The 20440-nt window shown below is 41.6% G+C and overlaps 1 protein-coding gene across 2 annotated transcripts in view; it reads left to right on the top strand.

The window, feature by feature from the left end:
* The first annotated feature begins 1851 nt into the window (after positions 1-1851).
* The window catches only part of GLG1 (golgi glycoprotein 1), a 160196-nt gene continuing 141607 nt past the window's right edge, over positions 1852-20440 (top strand). For both annotated transcript variants that reach the window (XM_066349412.1, XM_066349413.1), the window contains exon 1: positions 1852-2353. In XM_066349412.1, coding sequence (XP_066205509.1) covers positions 1862-2353 — 492 coding nt within the window. In that variant the 5' untranslated portion in view covers positions 1852-1861. The remainder of the gene's footprint in view (positions 2354-20440) is intronic.

The following is a 20440-nucleotide window of genomic DNA, read 5'->3' as shown; positions in this document are numbered from 1 at the left end:
AGATTTCTCTTGGTTTCTAGCTACTTGGTCACTGTGATTTCAAGATAGGCTCATATATACTCCTCTCTATCTCCAGAGGCAATCTGTGGCTGGGTGTAGGGTTTCCTCATTGCAGGATGAGAGATAAACAACTACTGGCTTCTTTTAGCAGATTGTCAATTTCTAGCCTAAACCAGCTTAAAATAATCTTCCTTTTGCCTGGGTATGTGCGGATCCATCATTGAGAATGAATGGTTTCTAGTGACCTTTTAAAGAACTTCTGGTGATGTCTCTTGCATGCCTGATTGAGTTACCTATGCAGTGTAGTGTATCTGTTTATAAGTACATACACTTATCTGGTCTACCCTGGGCTGCATTAGTCGATGCTTGAGATAAGCAGCAGTCTCAGGACCATTTTATGGCAGTAGTAGTAAATGTGAGTGTTGGTCGAGATGCCAACGTACCCTCAGTCTCAGAAACAGAGACCTAGAGTCAGCCACAGTGGGCAGTTTGTATCCCCCTGAATATTCGGTATCAGGCTCTCGTTATGTCAGATCTGTTTTTGACTGCCTATTTGTGGTCCAGCATAGCCAAAACTGCATTTTTGGCCTAAATTTTTTAAAATTTTTTTTTATTTATTCATTTTATAGAGGAGAGGGGGGAACAGAGAGAGAGAGAGAGAGAGAGAGAGAGAGAGAGAGAGAGAGGAGAGAGGAGAGACAGAGAGAGAGAAGTGGGGGAGAAGCTGGAAGCATCAACTCCCATATGTGCCTTGACCAGGCAAGCCCAGGGTTTCGAACCGGCGACCTCAGCATTTCCAGGTCGACGCTTTATCCAAAAACTGCATTTTTGGACATGTTTGACTAGTTGGTGTCACATGCTCCAAGCTGCCATCATTCTCTAACATGCTGGATTGGCAGAGTAGGATAAAAGTGCACCAGAACAGTGGAAGTCCCAGGGATTCTGGTCCTAGGCTGGCAGAGGTTATCCTGGACAAATCAATTAATCCTGCGGTGCAGAAATGTTACCATCTCTGTGCCATTCCTCAGTTTAATTAGAACCCAACCCAGTCCTGATGCATGGCCCAAAGGACACAACGAATGTGCAAAAGCTTTGGGAAGATATCATCTCTCCTAAAGAGAGGGAGGGCACACTACTGTGAGGTGAAACAACCAATCCCTGACTAAAGTGCTTCATTCAAGTCAGCAAGAAAAGCTACCCAGGTACAGACTTAACATTTTTTATTTTCTTTTTCTCTTTTAAACATGAGTTTAAGTTCTGGCTTACAATCAGGATTCACGCACAAAAAGGCTTCAGTTGATTTTATAATGCTGGCTGTAACTTTGAATTCCATATTGTGTGTCAGGCACTTCACTATTATTTCTAATCTTCACAATTATACTTAACATTAGAGCTCCTCCTCGTCACCTGTGCTCAGGATTCAGCGCTGCCTTTTCTGGGTAAGAAAGACTTGAAGCAGGTTGAAGGAAGCAGGGAAAGATATAAGAAGGGCTTCTTATATTCTGGAGTACACCTGATCGTGTGAAGTTCACTTCTACAATATATTGAACGGGCAACCTACTCTACCGGCCATCTTGGTTGTGGCAACCCGACAACCAAAGGAATAAGGCAAAACCGCTAAACCTAGGCTTTTTAAAGAGCACCGGGAACACCCCCGGCAAGGAGCGCGGCTTTTTAGCCCGCCGAAGTCCTGGGCGTGGGCTGTTCCGAGAGCGCCCTCCTACCCGGCTGTGCTTCAACTCCCGGGTCCGCGCCAGGCGGGGAGGGGCTCGGGTGAGCCTGCCGAGCCCCGCCCAGCGGTCCCTCCCCCTCATTTAAATACGCGGCGCCGGCGGCTGCGTCGAGCTCGCCGCGACCCAAGATGGCGGTGTGTGGACGTGTACGGAGGATGTTCCGCTTGTCGGCGGCGCTGCAGCTGCTGCTGCTCGTGGCGGCTGGGGCCCAGAAAATACCGAGCCAGGGCGGCCACAGCCAGGGCCAAGGCCCCGGCGCCAACTTTGTGCCCATCGTAGGGCAGGCTGGAGGCGGCGGGCCAGTGGGTCAGCAGTTGCCCCAGATGCCTCAGTCAGCTCAGCTCCAACTGCAGCAGCAGCAGCAGCAGCAGCAGCATCAACAGCAACAGCAGCAACATCAACAGCAACAGCAGCAGCAACAACCACCTCAGCCGCCGCAACCACCTTTCCCGGCGGGTGGGCCTCCGGCCCGGCGGGGCGGAGCGGGGCCCGGAGGGGCTGGCGGGGGCTGGAAGCTTGCAGAGGAAGAGTCCTGCAGGGAGGACGTGACCCGTGTGTGTCCCAAGCACACCTGGAGCAACAACCTGGCGGTGCTCGAGTGCCTGCAGGACGTGAGGGAGGTGAGGAGGCGGGACGGGGCCGGGAGGGCCAGGCCTGGTGCGGGCCGGAGGGTGTCGCCAGCTTTGGAAGCCAATGACGCCGGTCTGCTGCTTCTCTCGCTTCCTCCGTGCTGCTCTTGCTGCTTCCCTCCCTGTGCCTCGCTCCTCGGCGCATTCCGAGAAGACGACCCCACCCCCACCCCTGGTTCCCTCTCTAGTGCGGGGCTATGGAACGCAGACCCCGCTCCTGGCCGCAGTCTGCGAAGGCCCAGAGCGTGTTTATGTTTGCCTCGGGTCTTTTGTGTGATGCTCTAAACACAGTGGCTTCTTGCTGAAGGCCGGTTCAGTATTTTGCCGTCGGTTTCGAGTTGACAATTTGTAGCAACTCTCTTTTAACATGAAAATGGTTGACGCATTTAAACGCTGTTAAAGAAGTGAACTGCTGTTTATTACCAGAAGAGAATGTTTGTTTAGGTAACTTGGGTTCTGTCCGATGTGTATTGTAGTCAACAGACGAATTTACTGTTTTTACCCCATTCTTTTGTAATTCGAAAATTTCTCTTACCGGTTGCTGAAACGAATGTATGCTTGCCTACCCCTCAAACCCCCTACACTTCTTTTGGTCTTTTTGTACTGTTTAAACTAGTATTACAAGTGATTTAGAATCCCAGAGCTTGAAAAGCTGGGGCAACATTTGAAACTAATACGTATACAGTAGTTGTGATTGGATTGTGAGGTCTTGTCTTTCAGACATACGAATATGATTTTAACAGAACCTCTTAATGAAATCTAGGTTTTTTGTTATTTGACGTGATTCAGTTAAGTGACAGAGCATTTCTTTTCTAGATTTAATGCTGCAGACATATTTGCATATCTGACAATTCTCAAAGTTTGGAGCAAATCTGATCGGGACACTTAAAAGAAAGCGGAGGTGTTTAGGTGTATAGAATTAGGCCCAAAGGTCGACAAGTAGAATGCAGTTACTGTTTGATACAATTTTGTTTGGCAGATTGTGTCATTCGAGTTGTCTAAGGTGTTCATGGTAATGGGAAGACCATTGTAGAAAATTGCTTCTTTTAGCAGTCTGTCCCCACCCCCAGCCATCAATCCCACAGTGGTGATATTTGATCTAGTATTTTATACAAAGCAATTCAGGAGAGGAAAAGACATATATAGGCTGGAGACAGAGAGAGAAAAGAAGTTTCCAGAGCTGGCAGAAATATGTGGCCTTCCTTCAGTGACTTCTCAGCTACAACTTGAATATTAGAAGGATAATAATCCCTTGTTATTCTTTATTCTTCAGCTACTCCTCTAGTAGATGCAGCGAAAACTCTTTTAACTGTCAAGCTTTTTGGAATTTTCTGTGTGTTGTTGATGATATGTAGTAGAAGTTGTCCCCTCAAACGGGGATCCTGATATTGGTGATCAAACACATTGTTTGTGGTTCAGGCAGAACAGGACATTATCAGGAAAAATGGCAGTGGCCCATTCAAGGAGTTCATGTCTCTTTCTTTGTGTGCATCAGGGGCATATGGAAACCTCTATTTACTGGAATGGTCTCCTTTTGTCATGCATGTAGAAGTGTAGCAGCATACATATAAGTAGATCTGACCACTTTTGGAGTCTGTTTAATTTAGTAGGTACTATCTTTCTTGCTTTACTTACTGTAAAGAACCTGGCCTGGAAATGTAGTCCTTGCTCCTTTGCCTGTAAGATTCTCAGCAAGGATATTGTTTCAGTAACTACATTTTTCTTCCTTTATAAGATGATGTACTCTTTGAGAGGAGTTACTGAGTCTTATGTTTCCTTTGTAACTTTCCAGAGTACCTAATTCAGTGCATAGTCAGTTAATATTGTCAATTGAGAACGAGTAAACTAATAGCATCAGTTTTATACTCCAGAGGAAGGAAAGATGTCATGTAAATTGAAAGTGTGGGTATTTGGAGGGGTAAGGAGGATTCTAAATTTCCAATTTTTATACATAAAATTTTTTTTTTAAATATTTTTTATTTATTGATTTTTTAGAGAGAGACAGAGAGAGAGAGAGAAGGGGGAGGAGCAGGAAGCATCAACTCCCATATGTGCCTTGACCAGGCAAGCCCAAGGTTTCAAACCAGCGACCTCAGTGTTCCAGGTCGACGCTTTATCCCACTGCGCCACCACAGGTCAGACACTATACATAAAATTTTATACACATAGAAATAAGGAAGAGTACCATGAACAACTATTTTTAAACCTTTTTAAAAACAGCAGAGGAAATTTTATTCCACTTAGTTTGAGAACTAGTTAAATCTGATTTATGTGCTTGAAAGAGCGTAACTTAAAAAAGTAAACTACTAGGCACATTTGAAGTAAAATTATGGAATCTGTTTTGTATTTGCTGTTCAGTAAGTAGACATGTACTTCTTTATCATTTTGGATACAAATTCTGTGTGCTTGCTATTAGAATTGTGAAAAAGGCAAAGCATGTGAGTATTTAGATAGCTGTATAGTAAACCATGTTTTTATTTTGAAACAACATGGGGGAATATAGTGTTGTCTTTTTTCTATTTATTTTTATTTTTTTAATTACAGTTTGCATTCAATGCTTTTTTGTATTAGTTTCAGGTGTATAGCACAGAGGCTAGACATTCATATAGGTTACCAGGTAAAGTCTTTTTTTTTTTAATTGAACTTATTGGGATGACAGTGATTAATAAAATTACATAGGTTTCAGGTGTACTATTCTGTAATACATTATCTGTACACTGCACCGCATGTTCACCAAGTCTTAAATTCAAATATGTTAAGGTTTTCTGTAATACAGTGTTCAAAGTTATGTAGCAGTTCACTTACAAAATGTATTTAAAGGCATTTATAGTTACCTTTAAGTAATTTCAACTGATTGACTTGGTATGAACATACAGTGCAATATACAGATGATGTGTTGTAGAATTGTGCACCTGAAACCTGTATAATTTTATTAACAACAATTGTCACTCCAATAAATTCAATAAAAGTGGAAAAAAAATTTTTTTTTTACAAAGACAGAGAGTCAGAGAGAGGGATAGATAGGGACAGACAGAAACTTAGAGAAATGAAAAGCATCCATCATCAGTTTTTCGTTGCAACACCTTAGTTGTTCATTGATTGCTTTCTCATATGTGCCTTGGCCGTGGGCTGTCAGCAGGCTGAGTAACCCCTTGCTTGAGCCAGCGACCTTGGGTTCAAGCTGGTGAGCTTTGCTTAAACCAGATGAGCCTGCGCTCAAACCAGATGAGTCCACTCTCAAGCTGGCGACCTTGAGGTCTCGAACCTGGGTCCTCTGCATCCCACTCTGACCCTCTGTCCACTGCGCCACCGCCTGGTCAGGCGGAAAAAAAGAATTTCAACTGATATTTTCAATTTGGCTAATGCATCATATGCCAACAAATTAAAAATATATGTAGAAAGTGTAGTAAAATTGAATACAGACTATGTTCATAGCATTTTCTCAGTCATTTGGCCATTATTTTGAAGGTGTGTGTTATGTGGAGAAGTCTTTCTTTTTTTTTTTTCTTTTGTATTTTTCTGAAGTGAGAAGTGGAGGGGGTGCAGAGAGACAGAAATCCTGCTTGCACCCTACCGGGATCCACCCAGAAAGCCCACTAGGGGGCGATGCTCTGCCCATCTGGAGCTTTGCTCCGTTGCAACGGGAGCCATTATAGCACCTGAAGCAGAGGCATGGAGCCATCCTCAGCACCTAGCCCAACTTGTTCCAATGGAGCCTTGGCTGTGGGAGGGGAAGAGAGAGACAGAGAGAAAGGAGGAAGGGAGGAGAAGCAGCAGACAGGTGCTTCTCTTGTGTGTCCTGACCAGAAATCAAACCCAGGACTTCCACACACCAGGTGGATGCTCTACCACTGAGCCAACTGGCCAGGGCCGAAGTCTTCCTTCAAAAAAAAAAATTTTTTTTTAATGTTTCTTTTTTTTTGTATTTTTCCAAAGCCAGAAACGGGGAGGCAGTCAGACAGACTCCCACATGCGCCCAACCAGGATCCATCCGGCACGCCCACCAGGGGGTGATGCTCTGCCCATCTGGGGCGTCGCTCCATTGCGACCAGAGCCACTCTAGCGCCTGAGGCAGAGGCCATGGAGCCATCCTCAGCGCCTAGGCCAACTTTGCTCCAGTGGAGCCTTGGCTGCGGGAGGGGAAGAGAGAGACAGAGAAGAAGGAGAGGGGGAGGGGTGGAGAAGCAGATGGGCGCCTCTCCTGTGTGCCCTGGCTGGGAATCGAACCTGGGACTCCTGCACGCCAGGCCGATGCTCTACCTCTCAGCAAACCAGCCAGGGCCTCTTTTTTCAGAGAGAGAGGACAGGGTGAGGAGAGAGAAAAACAAGAGAAACACCTTGTCAGATGTGCCCTGACTGGGCAAGACCAGGGTTTTGAACCCGTGACCTCAGTATTCCAGGTTGACACTTTATCCACTTTGCCACCACAGGCCAAGCCATTGGTTGATTCTTGTATGTGCCTTGACTGGGGATCAAACCCACAACCTTGGCCTATGGTGATGGTGCTCTAACCAACTAAACTATTTGGACAGGGCTCTTGCTTTTTTTGTCACTCTCAGATGAATCATATTTGTTTCTTTTGAGATGAATCATGTTTTTTAAAAGGTCAGGTATCCAGTGGGCCCACTAATAAATAGTAGGTGTAATGGTGGGATATTAGAGTTCTTGGTGTGTGTGTGTGTAACTGTTATTAGTTTTAGTTACTGATAAAATAGTTAGAAAGTATAGGGGAAATCGCTTCTTGGGGTTTTGGCTCGGATCAACTGTAGAACATACAGGGAAAAGGAAAAATACACTGTGGGTTGTTCTAACAGGTGTAGTAGTAGTAATTCCAAAGCAAGAAAAGATACTGCTCTATAATTAAAAGATAAGACATGCTTATGTTGAGAGTATAATTTTAAAATACTTTGTGTAATTTTGGCTGAAATGACCAATAGTTTCTTGGTTTAGAAAAAGCTTTAGATGGAGACGTTGGTTCCTTAGGAGAAGTTTATTAGTACTATGTGTAGTTAATTTTTTTTGTTGCTGTTAGATTTTTAAAAAAACAATGCTTTTTTTTTTTAAGTGAGAGGAGGAAAGGTAGACAGACTCCCACATGCACCCTGACCAGGATCCACCCAGCAGCCCCCATTTAGGCCAATGCTCGAATCAGCTGTGAGAGGGGAAAGAGAGAGAAAAGGGAGAGGGAGGAAAAGAGAAGCAGATGGTCGCTCTCATGTGTGCCCTGACTGGGAATTGAACCTGGGATGTCCATATCCAGGTTTGTGGATCCAGCTGATGCTCTATCCACAGAGCTAACCAGCCAGGGCAAACAAAGCTTTCTAATTTGGATTTTTTTTTTTTTTAAGTGAGAGAGAGAAACAGAGACAGGAAGGGAGTGAGATGAGAAGCATCAACTTGTACTTGTAACACTAGTTGTTCATTGACTGCTTTCTCATACGTACCTTGACTGGGGGGCTCCAGCTGAGTCAGTGACCCCTTGCTCAAACCAGTGACCTTGGGCTTCAAGCCAGCAACCTTTGAGCTCAAGCCAGCAAACATGGGGTCATATCTATGATCCCATGCTCAGGCCAGTGACCCTACGCACAAGTTGGTGAGCTCATACTCAAGCCAGATGAATGCATGCTCAAGCTGACTACCTCGGGATTTTGAACCTGGATTCTCAGTGTCCCAGATCAACGCTCTATCCACTGCACCCCTGCCTGGTCAGGCTAATTTGGAAAATTTCAAACATGAACTGCAGTAGAGAGACTAGTATGATGATTCTTTATGTATACTTCACCCAACTTCAGTTTTCTGTTTGGGGACTATATTATTTTTCTTTAAGACTTCAATGTATGTTTCTGATAAGGACTTAAAAATAAAACTAGAACCTAAGTGTTATTTTTAGTATTAAAAAGCATCATGAAATATGTCTTCTGAATTTCTTGGTATCTTCTCTTGGTATATCAATATCAGACCATAAATTTGTGAACAACTGTCTCTGAGTTATGCACAGAGTGAAGGCTTTGTAAATATTTATTTAAGGTGGACTATTTTAGGTATTGAACAGGAGTTAACATTTCAACGTTACAAACCATAAACTCACTTTCACACTCATAAGTGAACATTTTTCTTACTCTATTCTTCACCTTTCACTTAACTATGTCCTAAGACAGTGTACTGTACTATTTGTATTATCTCATGTAATATTTTTGATAGCCTTGTGAAGTGGATAGTGTAATCTTATTATTTTAGTTGAGAAACAGGCCCAGAGAGATGAAGTAGTTTGTTCAATGTTATATTCTAAGTGATAGAGCTGGTATTCAGAAGTTGTTTTTGACTTCAAAGACTATCCTTTTTCCAATCTACAATGGATGTTTGCAGCTAGGGAACTTAGTATGTAACTGTTGAGAATGCCAGGGGTTCATAAATGGACACAAAATGAAAACGATGACCTGAAATTAGAATCTTCTTTACTTCACTACCAAAAACAGTTGGATAGCAACAGCTCTTTGTGGTCAAGTATTGTGGCTTTCTCAGACAGATAGGCCAGCATTATTAGGCAAAGCTAATTTAATTACTAGTCTGAGTCCATATTGAGCAGCATTTATGCTTAATGAAAAGATTTTAAAATTCCATCTTACCTTAAGCAGGATTTGTATTACTATATTGTAATAATCTAGATATATATTGTATATATCCCCCTACTATTTGTGTTTAATCCATGGAACATCACGAAGAGTGAATGAGAACTGCAGCTGACACTGTCATTAACTAACTTCATGACTATTGGCAAGTCATCTTACCACTCTGAGTCTCAGTTTTCCATATGTTAAATGGAAGGTTTAGATAATACACTGCTCACAAAAATTAGGGGATATTTTATAACTTCATATTCATTTTGGAATATCCCTTTCTTTTTGTGGGCAGTATAGTACAATTTTAAGATCCCTGTTATTTGATCACTGAGTTGTTCCCTGTATTTATATATATTCTCTATATGTATATGTTGTATACAGTCATACCTGGGAAGAATTCTGGGTTCAGTTCCAGACTACCACAGTAAAGTAAGTCATAATCTTTTTCTGGTGGAAGGCATTGCCTGCAATTTGTAAAAACTGAAACATTTGTGAAGTGCAATCACATGAAGCGCAGTAAAATGAGATATGCCTATAGTTTCTAGTATTTATTGTGTACTATCTCCTGATTTTTCATTCGTGGGGGGAAATAGTGATGTGAATAATGCAAACAGCAATTAATCCAAACTGTTTGGCTTTAGGGTATATTATGATTGTTTTGTTTGAGCCATAGGAATTTCCTCCTGTGCTAACTCTCAGTGGTTGGAAGCAATCTAACCACATAATCAAGGCATTATTGATCTCCTATTCTGCACCTGTCATTGTGGAAAAACAGTAGTACTTTAAGACACCACCATTGCTTATAGTTTGTTTGATAAATGAGACTGTTATTGAGAAACATTTATGTAAGAAGACAGTGTTAATCACTCGGTGTCATACAGACAGTAAGTTCTTTAGCAGTGAAAAGAGCACAAAATTAAGATTTAAATTCTTATTTTTTAATTATTTTTAATTGAGAGGCGGGGAGGCAGAAACAGGCTCCCATATGCACCCTGACTGGGATTCACCCAGCAAGTCCTGAGCCTGGCAGTGTTCTGCTCATCTGGGACCATAGCTTCGTTGCTTGGCAACAGAGCTGTTTTAGCACCTGGGGTGAGGCCATGGAGCTGTCCTCAGTGCCTGGGACCAACTTGCTCCAACCATTCAAGCCACGGCTCTGGGAGAGGAAGAGAGAGAGAGAAGGGGAAGGGTGGAGAAGCAGATAGTCACTTCTCTTGTGTGCTCTGACTAGGAATTGAACCCTGGACTTCCACATGCCGGGCCAATGCTCTACTGCTGAGCCAACTGGCCAGGGCCAGTATTTAGACTTGGGTGGAACTCAGCTCTGCCACTCTGAGCTTAAAAATTATATCATTTTCTCCTCCTTAAGTAGGGATTGTATACTTTAGTCCTATGGTAAGTGAAGATGTACATGGATTCTTGAGCTTGACATATTAATTATATTTTTCCAATGTATATTAAACAAAATATATGGCCATTGAAGTATAAAATCTTGCCTTCATCCTGTGTGCCCTGACAGGAAATTAAGCCAGCAACCTCTGTACTTCAGGATGATACTTTAACCAACCAAGCCATCTGGCCAGGGCTGAAATTAAGATTTTGTAAAAAAAATTTGTGTACATTGATTTTAGAGAGAAACATTGATTTGTTGGTCTACATATATATATGCATTCATTGGTTGATTCTTTTTTTTTTTTTTTTTTTTTTTACAGAGACAGAGAGAGAGTCAGAGAGAGGGATAGACAGGGACAGACAGACAGGAACGGAGAGATGAGAAGCATCAATCATTAGTTTTTCGTTGCGCATTGCAACACCTTAATTGTTCATGGATTGCCTTCTCATACATGCCTTGACCGCGGGCCTTCAGCAGACCGAGTAACCCCTTGCTCGAGCCAGCGACCTTGGGCTTAAGCTGGTGAGCTTTTGCTCAAACCAGATGAGCCCTTGCTCATGCTGGCGACCTCGGGGTCTCAAACCTGGGTCTTCTGCATCCCAGTCCGACACTCTATCCACTGCGCCACAGCCCGGTCAGGCCATTGGTTGATTCTTGTATGTGTCCTGACTGGGGAGCAACCTTGGTGTAGGGGGATGATGCTCTAATCAACTGAGATACCTGGCCAGGGCATGGATTTATGATTTGAAAGTAAGTCTCTCCAGCTGTGAAATATCCGGACGTTCCCTCTCCCCCATTTCTATAGTAGTTCAATGTGGTAGTCGCCAGCTAAAAGTAGCTGTTAGATAGTTAAAAATTGTAAGTATAAAATACACATTTGAGTTTGAAGACTAGTCCCCCCCCATGCAAATGTAAACTATTCCATTAATTTTTATATGATTACATGTTTAAATGACAATATTTTGGATATATTAGGTTTTGAAGCCAATTTTTATTTGTTAATGTGACTACTAGAAAACATAGAACAATATATGTGGCTCACATTGTATTTCTGTTGGACATCACTGATCTGGAAGAAGAATAGGGTATCCTTACTGAAAAGCATAATACAAGCTATATAGTAGTGAGTACAATAAGAGAAGGATAAAGTAAATTCTATGGGCATGCCTGACCTGTGATGGCTCAGTGGATAAAGTGTCGACCTGGAATGCTGAGGTCGCTATTTCAAAACTCGGGCTTGCTTGGTTGGTCAAGGCACATATGAGAAGCAACTACTATGAGTTGATGCTTCCCACTTTCTCTCTCTGTCTCTCTCTCTCCCCTCTCTCTAAAATAAATAAATAAAATATTTAGGAAAAAAATTCTATGGGCATACAGTAGAGGAAGTGGTTGGGAGGATCAGAAAAAAAGCTCTTTAATACTTTATATTCTTCTCAAGTTGGTGGTTCATATGACTTTCTTAATTTAGCTACCTTAAAATGCCTCCCAGTCTGGTTAATGGATGGATCTCATCTTTGGCATGCCTAATTTATGAGTTGTCAGGGGTGCTGTAGCTCCTGCAACTTGAGAGAAACAATATTCTTATGAAACAGGAAGTCATAAGTGACTCATCTTTATTTGGTTGAGCTAGATACATTTGAAATTTAAGAATCTCAGGGATGGCCCTTAGAACTGTACCAGTACTAACCCTGTATCTGCATTAAAATAGAGTGTGGAGGAACAAGCAGTGTGGACTGGAATCTAAAAACGATGGGTTAAGAGAACCAACCATCTGTTTTCATTCATCTTTAATAACTTTACTGAAATTAGAAAATTATGCTAGGCTGAATGCATAGTATTTACAGTACCTATAAATTCTATTAAAAGCTTGAATAACATGTATAACTTTGTAGGGGGAGTCATAGTGAAAATGAGTGCTGACTTAAATTCCTGTATATGTACACTTGTAAAATAGAGCATGCTCTTAAAATGGTTTTGAGTTTCTTTAAAAAATAAAAAAGTGACATACAGTATATTTAAAATAATAAGCAAGATAAACAGTGAAGTGAAATGAAATTAGCCATAGAATGTACATATAAATTATAAATCAACCCAACGGCAAAATTACAAAAAAGAAAAGAATCAAAGACAAAGAAATCATGTTTAAAGAACTGTTCTTGTGTCTAGGAAGGTTTCATTTGTAATGAAGTTAAAGTTAGAAAGACAGCCTGCAAGTCTTTTTAACAGAACTCCCAAAATTCCTGCACTGGCCAAATTAGCTCTGTAATATGAAAAACATCGTGAAGTGGCCTGACCAGGCGGTTGTGCAGTGAATAGAGCATTGGCCTGGGATTCTGAGGACCCAAGTTCAAAGCCCTGAGGTCACTGACTTGAGTGTGGGCTCATCTGGCTTGAGTGCAGGCTTACCAGCTTGAGTGCAGGGTTGCTGGCTTGAGCATAAGAGCATAGTCATGACTTCATAGTCGCTGGCTTGAGCCCCAAGGTTGCTGGCTTTAGCAAGGGTTTACTGGCTTGGCTCTAGCCCCCCAATCAAGGCACATATGAGAAAGTAAACAATGAGCAACTAAGGTGCTGCAACGAAGAATTGATGCCTCTCGTCTCTCTCTGTTCCTGTCTATCCCTCTCTCTGTCTCTCTCGCTAAAAAACAACAACAAAATAACATGAAGTGGACAAAAACTGCATGAAGCAGGGAGGGGATGTAACGGAGAGTTTTAATCATGAACAAAATCTCTCATCTGTTAATTAGTGTTATCTACTGAGCTATTACTATGAAATAAAAATCAGAACAGATAATGTCCTATAGTCATTGGAGCCCGTGGTAGGAAAAACAGTATGGTGAATGGAAAAATAGAATGCGCTTTGGAACTACAGAGTGTATAGATAAAAATTTATGTGTAGATAAAGTATAGGTAAAATCCTAGCTCACTTACCACTTACTATGACCTTGGATAAATCAATCTCTTGAACTTTCAATTTTCTTATCTGTAAAACAGATATGAAACCTACTTCCAACAGTGTTATGATGGGGATGGAAAATTTTTGAATATGTAGACCATCCATCAAATTGCATTTGCCCATAAGTGGTCTGTTCTTTCTCATTCCCTTTGTTGTTGTAGATAAAATCATTTAAGATAAGGCTTTATGTTCACCCTCTTAAGAGAAATGTGAACTATAATGCTGCATACCTTCTATATAATCTTTTCAAGGCTCCTTCAAGAAAACTTGAGTTGAACTTACTAGAAGAGTAAGATAAAAAACATTTAAATAGTCCTACGAGGTATTTAAAATGTATATACTTTGAGATTATGGAGTGCAAAAGAATGAAGATGAATTCTCTAGATGAAAGGATTCAGTTCTGCCAACTGTTTTTTAGTTCTGTTGGCCTAAATAATGACTAAATTTGGAATTATACTGCCTGCCAGACGAAGGAAAACTCCATTTTCTCCACTTGATCTTAGCCAAAAGGCTGAGAAGTAATCCATTTTCTTATAGAAGAGGAAAAAAAATAGCTCTCACATTTTGGAGACTGAACTACTTATACTTAAAATATCCTCCCTCCATCGATGGAATGACTAAGAACAGCTATTTTATCAGCTGAGAAACAACAGGCATTGATTGTATCTTTTTGCCCTTTGTAAAACCAGATAAATATAAAAATTGTCAATGTATAAGTACCGTGCGCTAACCGATTGCGCCACTGGAGCTATGGCAGCATTGTTCACAATAGCGAAGATCTGGAAACAGCCCAAGTGTCCGTCAGTGGACGAGTGGATTAAAAAGCTGTGGTACATATATAAATGGAATACTATGGGGCTATGAAAAAGAAGGATATCTTACCTTTTGCAACAATATGGAGGGACCTGGAACTATTATGTTGAGTGAAATAAGCCAGGCTGAGAAAGAAAAATATCATATGACCTCACTCATTTGAGGAATCCAAGGAATAATGAGAACTGAGGAACGGAATTGAGATAGAGGAGGGATCAAAGGGACCAGAGAAAAAGAGGACAGAGGGAAAGGGAATGATAGGATGGGATAAACCTGAAGGGAAGGGGGGAGGACGCTGTAGGATGGGGGGCAAGGGAGATGTTGAGGGGAATAAGGGGAAGAGGGGAGGCATTCGGGGTGACCCTAGAATCTATGTAAACACAATTAAATAAAGAAAAAGTAAAAAAAATTGCCAATGTAAGAAATGTCCAACCAACCCTGTAGAGGTTTTTTAGATCTATTTGAGCCAAACTGACAACAATTGCTGAGAAGCAAAATCTCAACAGATTAAGAAAGAACTCAGTGCATAAAGCGTCGACCTGGAAATGCTGAGGTCGCCGGTTTGAAACCCTGGGCTTGCCTGGTCAAGGCACATATGGGAGTTGATGCTTCCGGCTCCTCCCCCCTTCTCTCTCTCTGTCTCTATCTCTCTCCCTCTCTCTCTCCTCTCTAAAAATGAATTTTAAAAAATTTTTAAAAAATTAAAAAATATAGCTATTCCAACTTTCTAAAAAAAAAAAAAAAGAGTAAAGAAAGAACTCCAGAGAATGGCAGTTTTGCATCTTATTTTATACATTAAAATCAAAGGAGGAGACTTAAGGGGTATTATATGAAATTCATTGGTGGTAGATTAAGGAGGCAGGAGAAAGCAAAGTGGGAAATCTCTGAGATTGGATAAAGAATATAGTGGAAAGACATTCTTTTACATTGCTGGGTATAGGGTAGTTAACATTTGCAGCACACGGAGATGGTATTCTTGGAACAGGATAACAATGAGGGCTTCTGTGTCTGGGGTTATCATCAGGTTCACTCAGTGGTGGGATTCAGCTTGTTTGCACCAGTTCAGCAGAACCAATATCTAATTTTTTGTTGAGTTTGGCGAACTGGTTCTTAAAATGGCACTTGTAATCAGGGTTTTCTCTAAGGTGGGCACCTGGGCAGTCTCCCAATGTGGAGTTTACAGATTTACATTCCTTACTCCTTTTTTTTTTTTTACAGAGACAGAGAAAGAGTCAGAGAGAGGGATAGATAGGGACAAGACAGACAGGAACAGAGAGAGCTGAGAAACTTCAATCATCGGTTTTTCATTGTGACATCTTAGTTGTTCCATGATTGCCTTCTCATATGTGCCTTGACCGTGGGCCTTCAGCAGACCGAGACCTCGGGGTCTCGAACCTGGGTCCTTCCACATCCCAGCCTGACGATCTATCCACTGCACCACCGCCTGGTCAGGCTCCTTATTCTTTTTTAACGTTCATCTGTGCAACAGTGTATTCTAAGCGCCTATAGTAATGCTCATTCTGTCCATAGGTGAAAAACTTGGTGGAACTATGCCTGTAATATTTATTTATTCATTTTATAAAACTCATTGCACCTTTGATGAAACACTACATTTTAATTTCCTTGTGTTTGCTACTTTAGTAAACAAACATAACATAAAGAGAAAAAGTGCCAAACAACCAGGGGGTGACAAGCTGTCATTGGAAATATATATATATATATATATATATATATATATATATATATTTTTTTTTTTTTTTTTTTTTTTTTTTTTCCCTTCCCCCTGAAATGAGAAACAGGGAAGCAGAGAGACAGACTCCCTCATGCATCCAACCGGGATCCACCAGCATGCCCACCAGGGGGCGAGGCTCTGCCCATCTGGGCCTTTGCTCCATTGCAACTGAGCCATTCTAGCGCCTGAGGCCGAGGCCATGGAGCCATACTCAGTGCCCAGGCCAACTTTGCTCCAGTGGAGCCTTGGCTGTGGGAGGGGAAGAGAGAGACAGAGAGAAAGAAGTGGGGGAAGGGTGGAGAAGCAGATGGGTGCTTCTGCTGTGTGCCCTGGCCAGGAATCGAATCTGAGACTTCCACACGCTGGGCCGACCAGCCAGGAATATCTTAAATAACAGTTTATTGTTTTTTTGTCAAGTATTATTTTATTTAATATTTTTTTCATTAATATTTTAAAACTTTTAGTATCTAGCTTTGTGGACCTCTTTTATTGTTCTTATTTAAGTATTAAATACATGAAATAATAAACTACCTTTCAGTATATCATATTTCTATACATAAGACAGTCATTAGGGCAAAGAACCGGCTGTTAAATTATTTGAATCCCACTACTGGGTTCATCTTATTTATTTCCCTTCTTTCAGTATTCATAGTCCTAACCTGCCTGTTATCCAATGACTGAAAATTATTTTTTTTTAAATTTATTGATTGATTGATTTTTGGAGAGAGGAGAGATAGAGAGAGATGAGGGAGAACAGGAAGCATCAACTCACTGTAGTTGCTTCCTGTATGTGCCTTGACCAGGCAAGCCCAGGGTTCCGAACCGGCAACCTTGGTGTTCCAGGTCGAGGCTTAATCCACTGCGCCACCACAGGTCAGGCTATTTTTTGTATTTTGCCTAGTTAATTACTGTGGGGGTAATTCCTGGAGTAATTAATTCTTCATGAATGAAAGTAAAAGTTCCATCTCTTGAATTAAAAAAAATGTATTTATTTATTTAATTTTTTTTGTGTGTGTGAGAGAGAGACAGATGGGAGCAGACAGACAGGAAGGGAGAGAGATGAGAAGCATCTATTCTTCATTGTGGTCCCTTAGTTGTTCATTGATTGCTTTCTCATATGTGCCTTGACTGAGGGCTGCAGCAGAGTGAGTGATCTCTTGCTCAAGCCAGCGACCTTGGGCTCAAGTTAGTGACCATGGAGTCATGTGTATGATCCCACGCTCAAGTTAGTGACCCTGTACTCAAGCTGGTGAGCCCATGGCTCAAGCTGGATGAGCCCTCACTCAAGCCGGTGACCTTGGGGTTTCCTACCTGAGACCTCAGTGTTCCAGGCCAACGCTCTATCCACTGTGCCACTGCCTGGTCAGGCAAGAAAATTTTTTGTTTAATGTTTATTTTATTGCTTTTATTTAAATTTTTTGTTTTTTGTTTTTATTTTATTTATTTATTTATTTATTTATTTAATTGCTTTTAGAGAGAGGAAAGGACAAAGCAAGAGACAGGAACATCCGCTCCTGTATGTGCCCTGACTGGGAATCGAACTGGCAAACTCTGTGATTTGGGACAATGCTTTAACAAACTAAATATACGGCCAGGGCACCATCTCTTGAATTTTAACTTCTGTCATATCAAATGGAAATGGATGGGGAGAAATTGTTGGAAAAGGAGATTGAGAATTATTTATTAAAATTGCAAATATATGTATAGATCGTTTGACCCAGTAGTCCTACTTCTGAAAATGTATATATACCAATATGATGAATGTGTAGGAGGTGTTTCATTGAAGCATTTTTTGGTGATAGCAAACAATTAGGAGCAACTCAGCACCTTTCGATAAGGGAGTAAATAAACTATTGTGCAGCATACAATGAACTATGTATTATTACATAGTTGTGGAAAAGTAGCTCTTTATGCCAGGTATGGAAAGATTTTCAAGATCTGTTGTTAAATGAAAAAGTAAAGTTATTGCTCAGTATAGTAGACTATCATTTTGTAATCAAGGATGAAGACCAAGAAGAATAAAAATATTGTCCTGGCCAGATAGCTTAGTTGTTTAGAGCATTGTCCTGAAACACAGAGGTTGCAAGTTCCATCCCTGATCAGGGCACATACAGGAACAGATCGATGTTCCTGTCTGTCTCTCGCTCTCTCCCTTTATCTTTTTAAAATCAATAAAATAAATATCTTTAAAAAAAGAATTAAAATATTTATTAATATTTTTGTTATATTTGTATTCAAATGCCCTGGAAGGATACAGAAGAAACTAGATTAATGGAGGATTAAAATAGGTGGGGCCTTACCTGTGGTGTTACAGTGGATGATAAAATATCTACCTGGAATGCTAAGGTTGCCAGTTTGAAGCCCTGGGCTTACCTGGTCAAGGCACATACAAGAAAGAAGCAACTACTGTGAGTTGATGCTTCCCACTTCTCCACCTCCCCCATTTCTCTCTCTCCTCTCTTCTAAAATCAATAAATAAAATCTTTAAAAATAATAATAAAAAATAAAGTAGGTGGGAAACTTTCCACTGTGTTATGTTTTTATTTTTTAAAGAAAATACGAGCCATTTGTGTATGTTACTTATTTAACACTAGTTTTGGAGTTTGTTTCAAATTATCTTTTTTTTTTAATTGAATTTATTGGAGTTACATTGGTTAATAGAATTGTACTAGTTTCTGAAAGGTTGAAACTGGGGGGCCAGTTCACTGAGGAGGGGGAAAATCCTATTTTCAGTCTCCCTTAGTAACTGGCAGATGGTATAAACCCCCAACTAGGTCAGACCTAAAGAACTCCAGCTGGACTGCCTTATCCCATGTGAGATAATTGACAAGCTAAACCCCTTCCTGGGTCTATAGGTGGGTACTGGAGAGAGCTGGACCGAAAACTCAAGGCTGGTATGTTCCAAAGGGAAAATTTATTTAAAAGCCTGGGTGCAGGCTGGCCAAGACAGACTAAGCCATGTCAGCCCCTAGGGAGGGATGGAGCAGGGTTTATATAGGTTAGTCAGGGGTTTTGGAAAAGCGGCTGACGGTGCTGCCTCAATAGGTTCAAGGTAATATTTCTTCGTATGTGGATTGGAGTGGTGCCACAGCTCCTCCAAATTGTTTATCTCCTGGCTCAACTGTCTATTATCAGCGTCAGTTGTAAAAAAGCAGAGGCCTGGGCTGGTTGAAAGGTCCCAGGCCGTGGCTTCAAGCAAGCCATTACCCCTACCCCCATGGGTTTGCACTGCCCATGGGATGGCAGCTGATCTATCAGTTTCAAGAGTACAGCTTCATATGTCATCTGTATATTGCCTCGTGTGTTTACTACCCAAAGTCAAGTCTCCTTCTGTCACCATTTATCCTCCCTTTACCCTCTTCTATCCCCCCCCCCCATTTCTTCTTTCCCTCTGGCAGTCACCATACATTGTCTGTGTCTGTTTTGTTTTGCTTAATTCATTCACCTTTTTCAACCAGCTTCCCAACACCCCTCTTCTCTCAGCTGTCAATCTGTTCTTTGTATCTGTGAGTCAGATTCTATTTTGTTTGTTAGTTTATTTATTTGTCCCAGTAGAGCCCAAGCTCTACGTTGATTAAGCGTCCCTGATTCCACTGACCAGTGCAGTGGGACACTCCTGCTTATCAACAGGGCTGGCAACATTTTCGATACTACTCTTGAAGCAGCTATGAGGATTCTACTTTATTAGTGCTGACACTGCCACCGGAGGAAAGACACGAGACCGACATAAAACTTAGTTGCAAGAATTACACAAGCAATTTATTATTCACAAATCCTTTTGGTGTGCCTGAGTACAGCTTAAGGGGGCCCCGTTGGTGTGCTCCTCTCGGCTGTCTTTGGTCAGAGTGTCGTGGAGACAGTCCACATTGGAGTCTGGGTGACTACTGCAGCAGGGGGACCCCTCAGCTTTAGTACCTTTCCTAGCCAATGCTTGCTTGCTTTCTTTCTTTCTTTCTTTTTTTTTTTTGCAGACACAGAGTCAGAAGAGGGATAGATAGGGACAGACGGACAGGAATGGAGAGAGATGAGAAGCATCAATCTTTAGTTTTTCGTTGCGTGTTGCAACACCTTAGTTGTTCATTGATTGCTTTCTCATAGGTGCCTTGACCGTGGGCCTTCAGCAGACTGAGTAACCCTTTGCTCAAGCCAGCGACCTTGGGTCCAAGCTGGTGAGCTTTGCTCAAACCAGATGAACCCGCACTCAAGCTGGCGACCTTGGTGTCTCCAACCTGGGTCCTCTGCATCTCAGCCCAAAGCTCTAGCCATTGTGCCACCGCTTGGCCAGGTCTGGCTAATGCTTTCTAACAGGTGTCAATCTACCTGATTATCACCTCAAACCACCTTTTTGGGAGTTCCTTGCAGGGAGCCCTTTTTATGTTTATTTATGTCAAGCCACTTTTAAGATGTTCCTAGGGACGTGTCTTGTTTTTGTTAACTTACAGTTATGACATCAGGCCACTTCTTTTCTATGTATAAACTTCACACACACACCAACTGGGCCCTACTGGAAAGTCAGAGTCTGTTTATCACATCTGCACACACTATATTAATTCCTATCCAGATG

This window comes from Saccopteryx leptura, chromosome 9 (genome assembly GCF_036850995.1).
Source record: "Saccopteryx leptura isolate mSacLep1 chromosome 9, mSacLep1_pri_phased_curated, whole genome shotgun sequence".
Lineage (NCBI taxonomy): Eukaryota > Metazoa > Chordata > Mammalia > Chiroptera > Emballonuridae > Saccopteryx > Saccopteryx leptura.
Note: the sequence above shows the minus strand (reverse complement) of the source record. Positions and strands in the feature narration are given on the sequence as shown.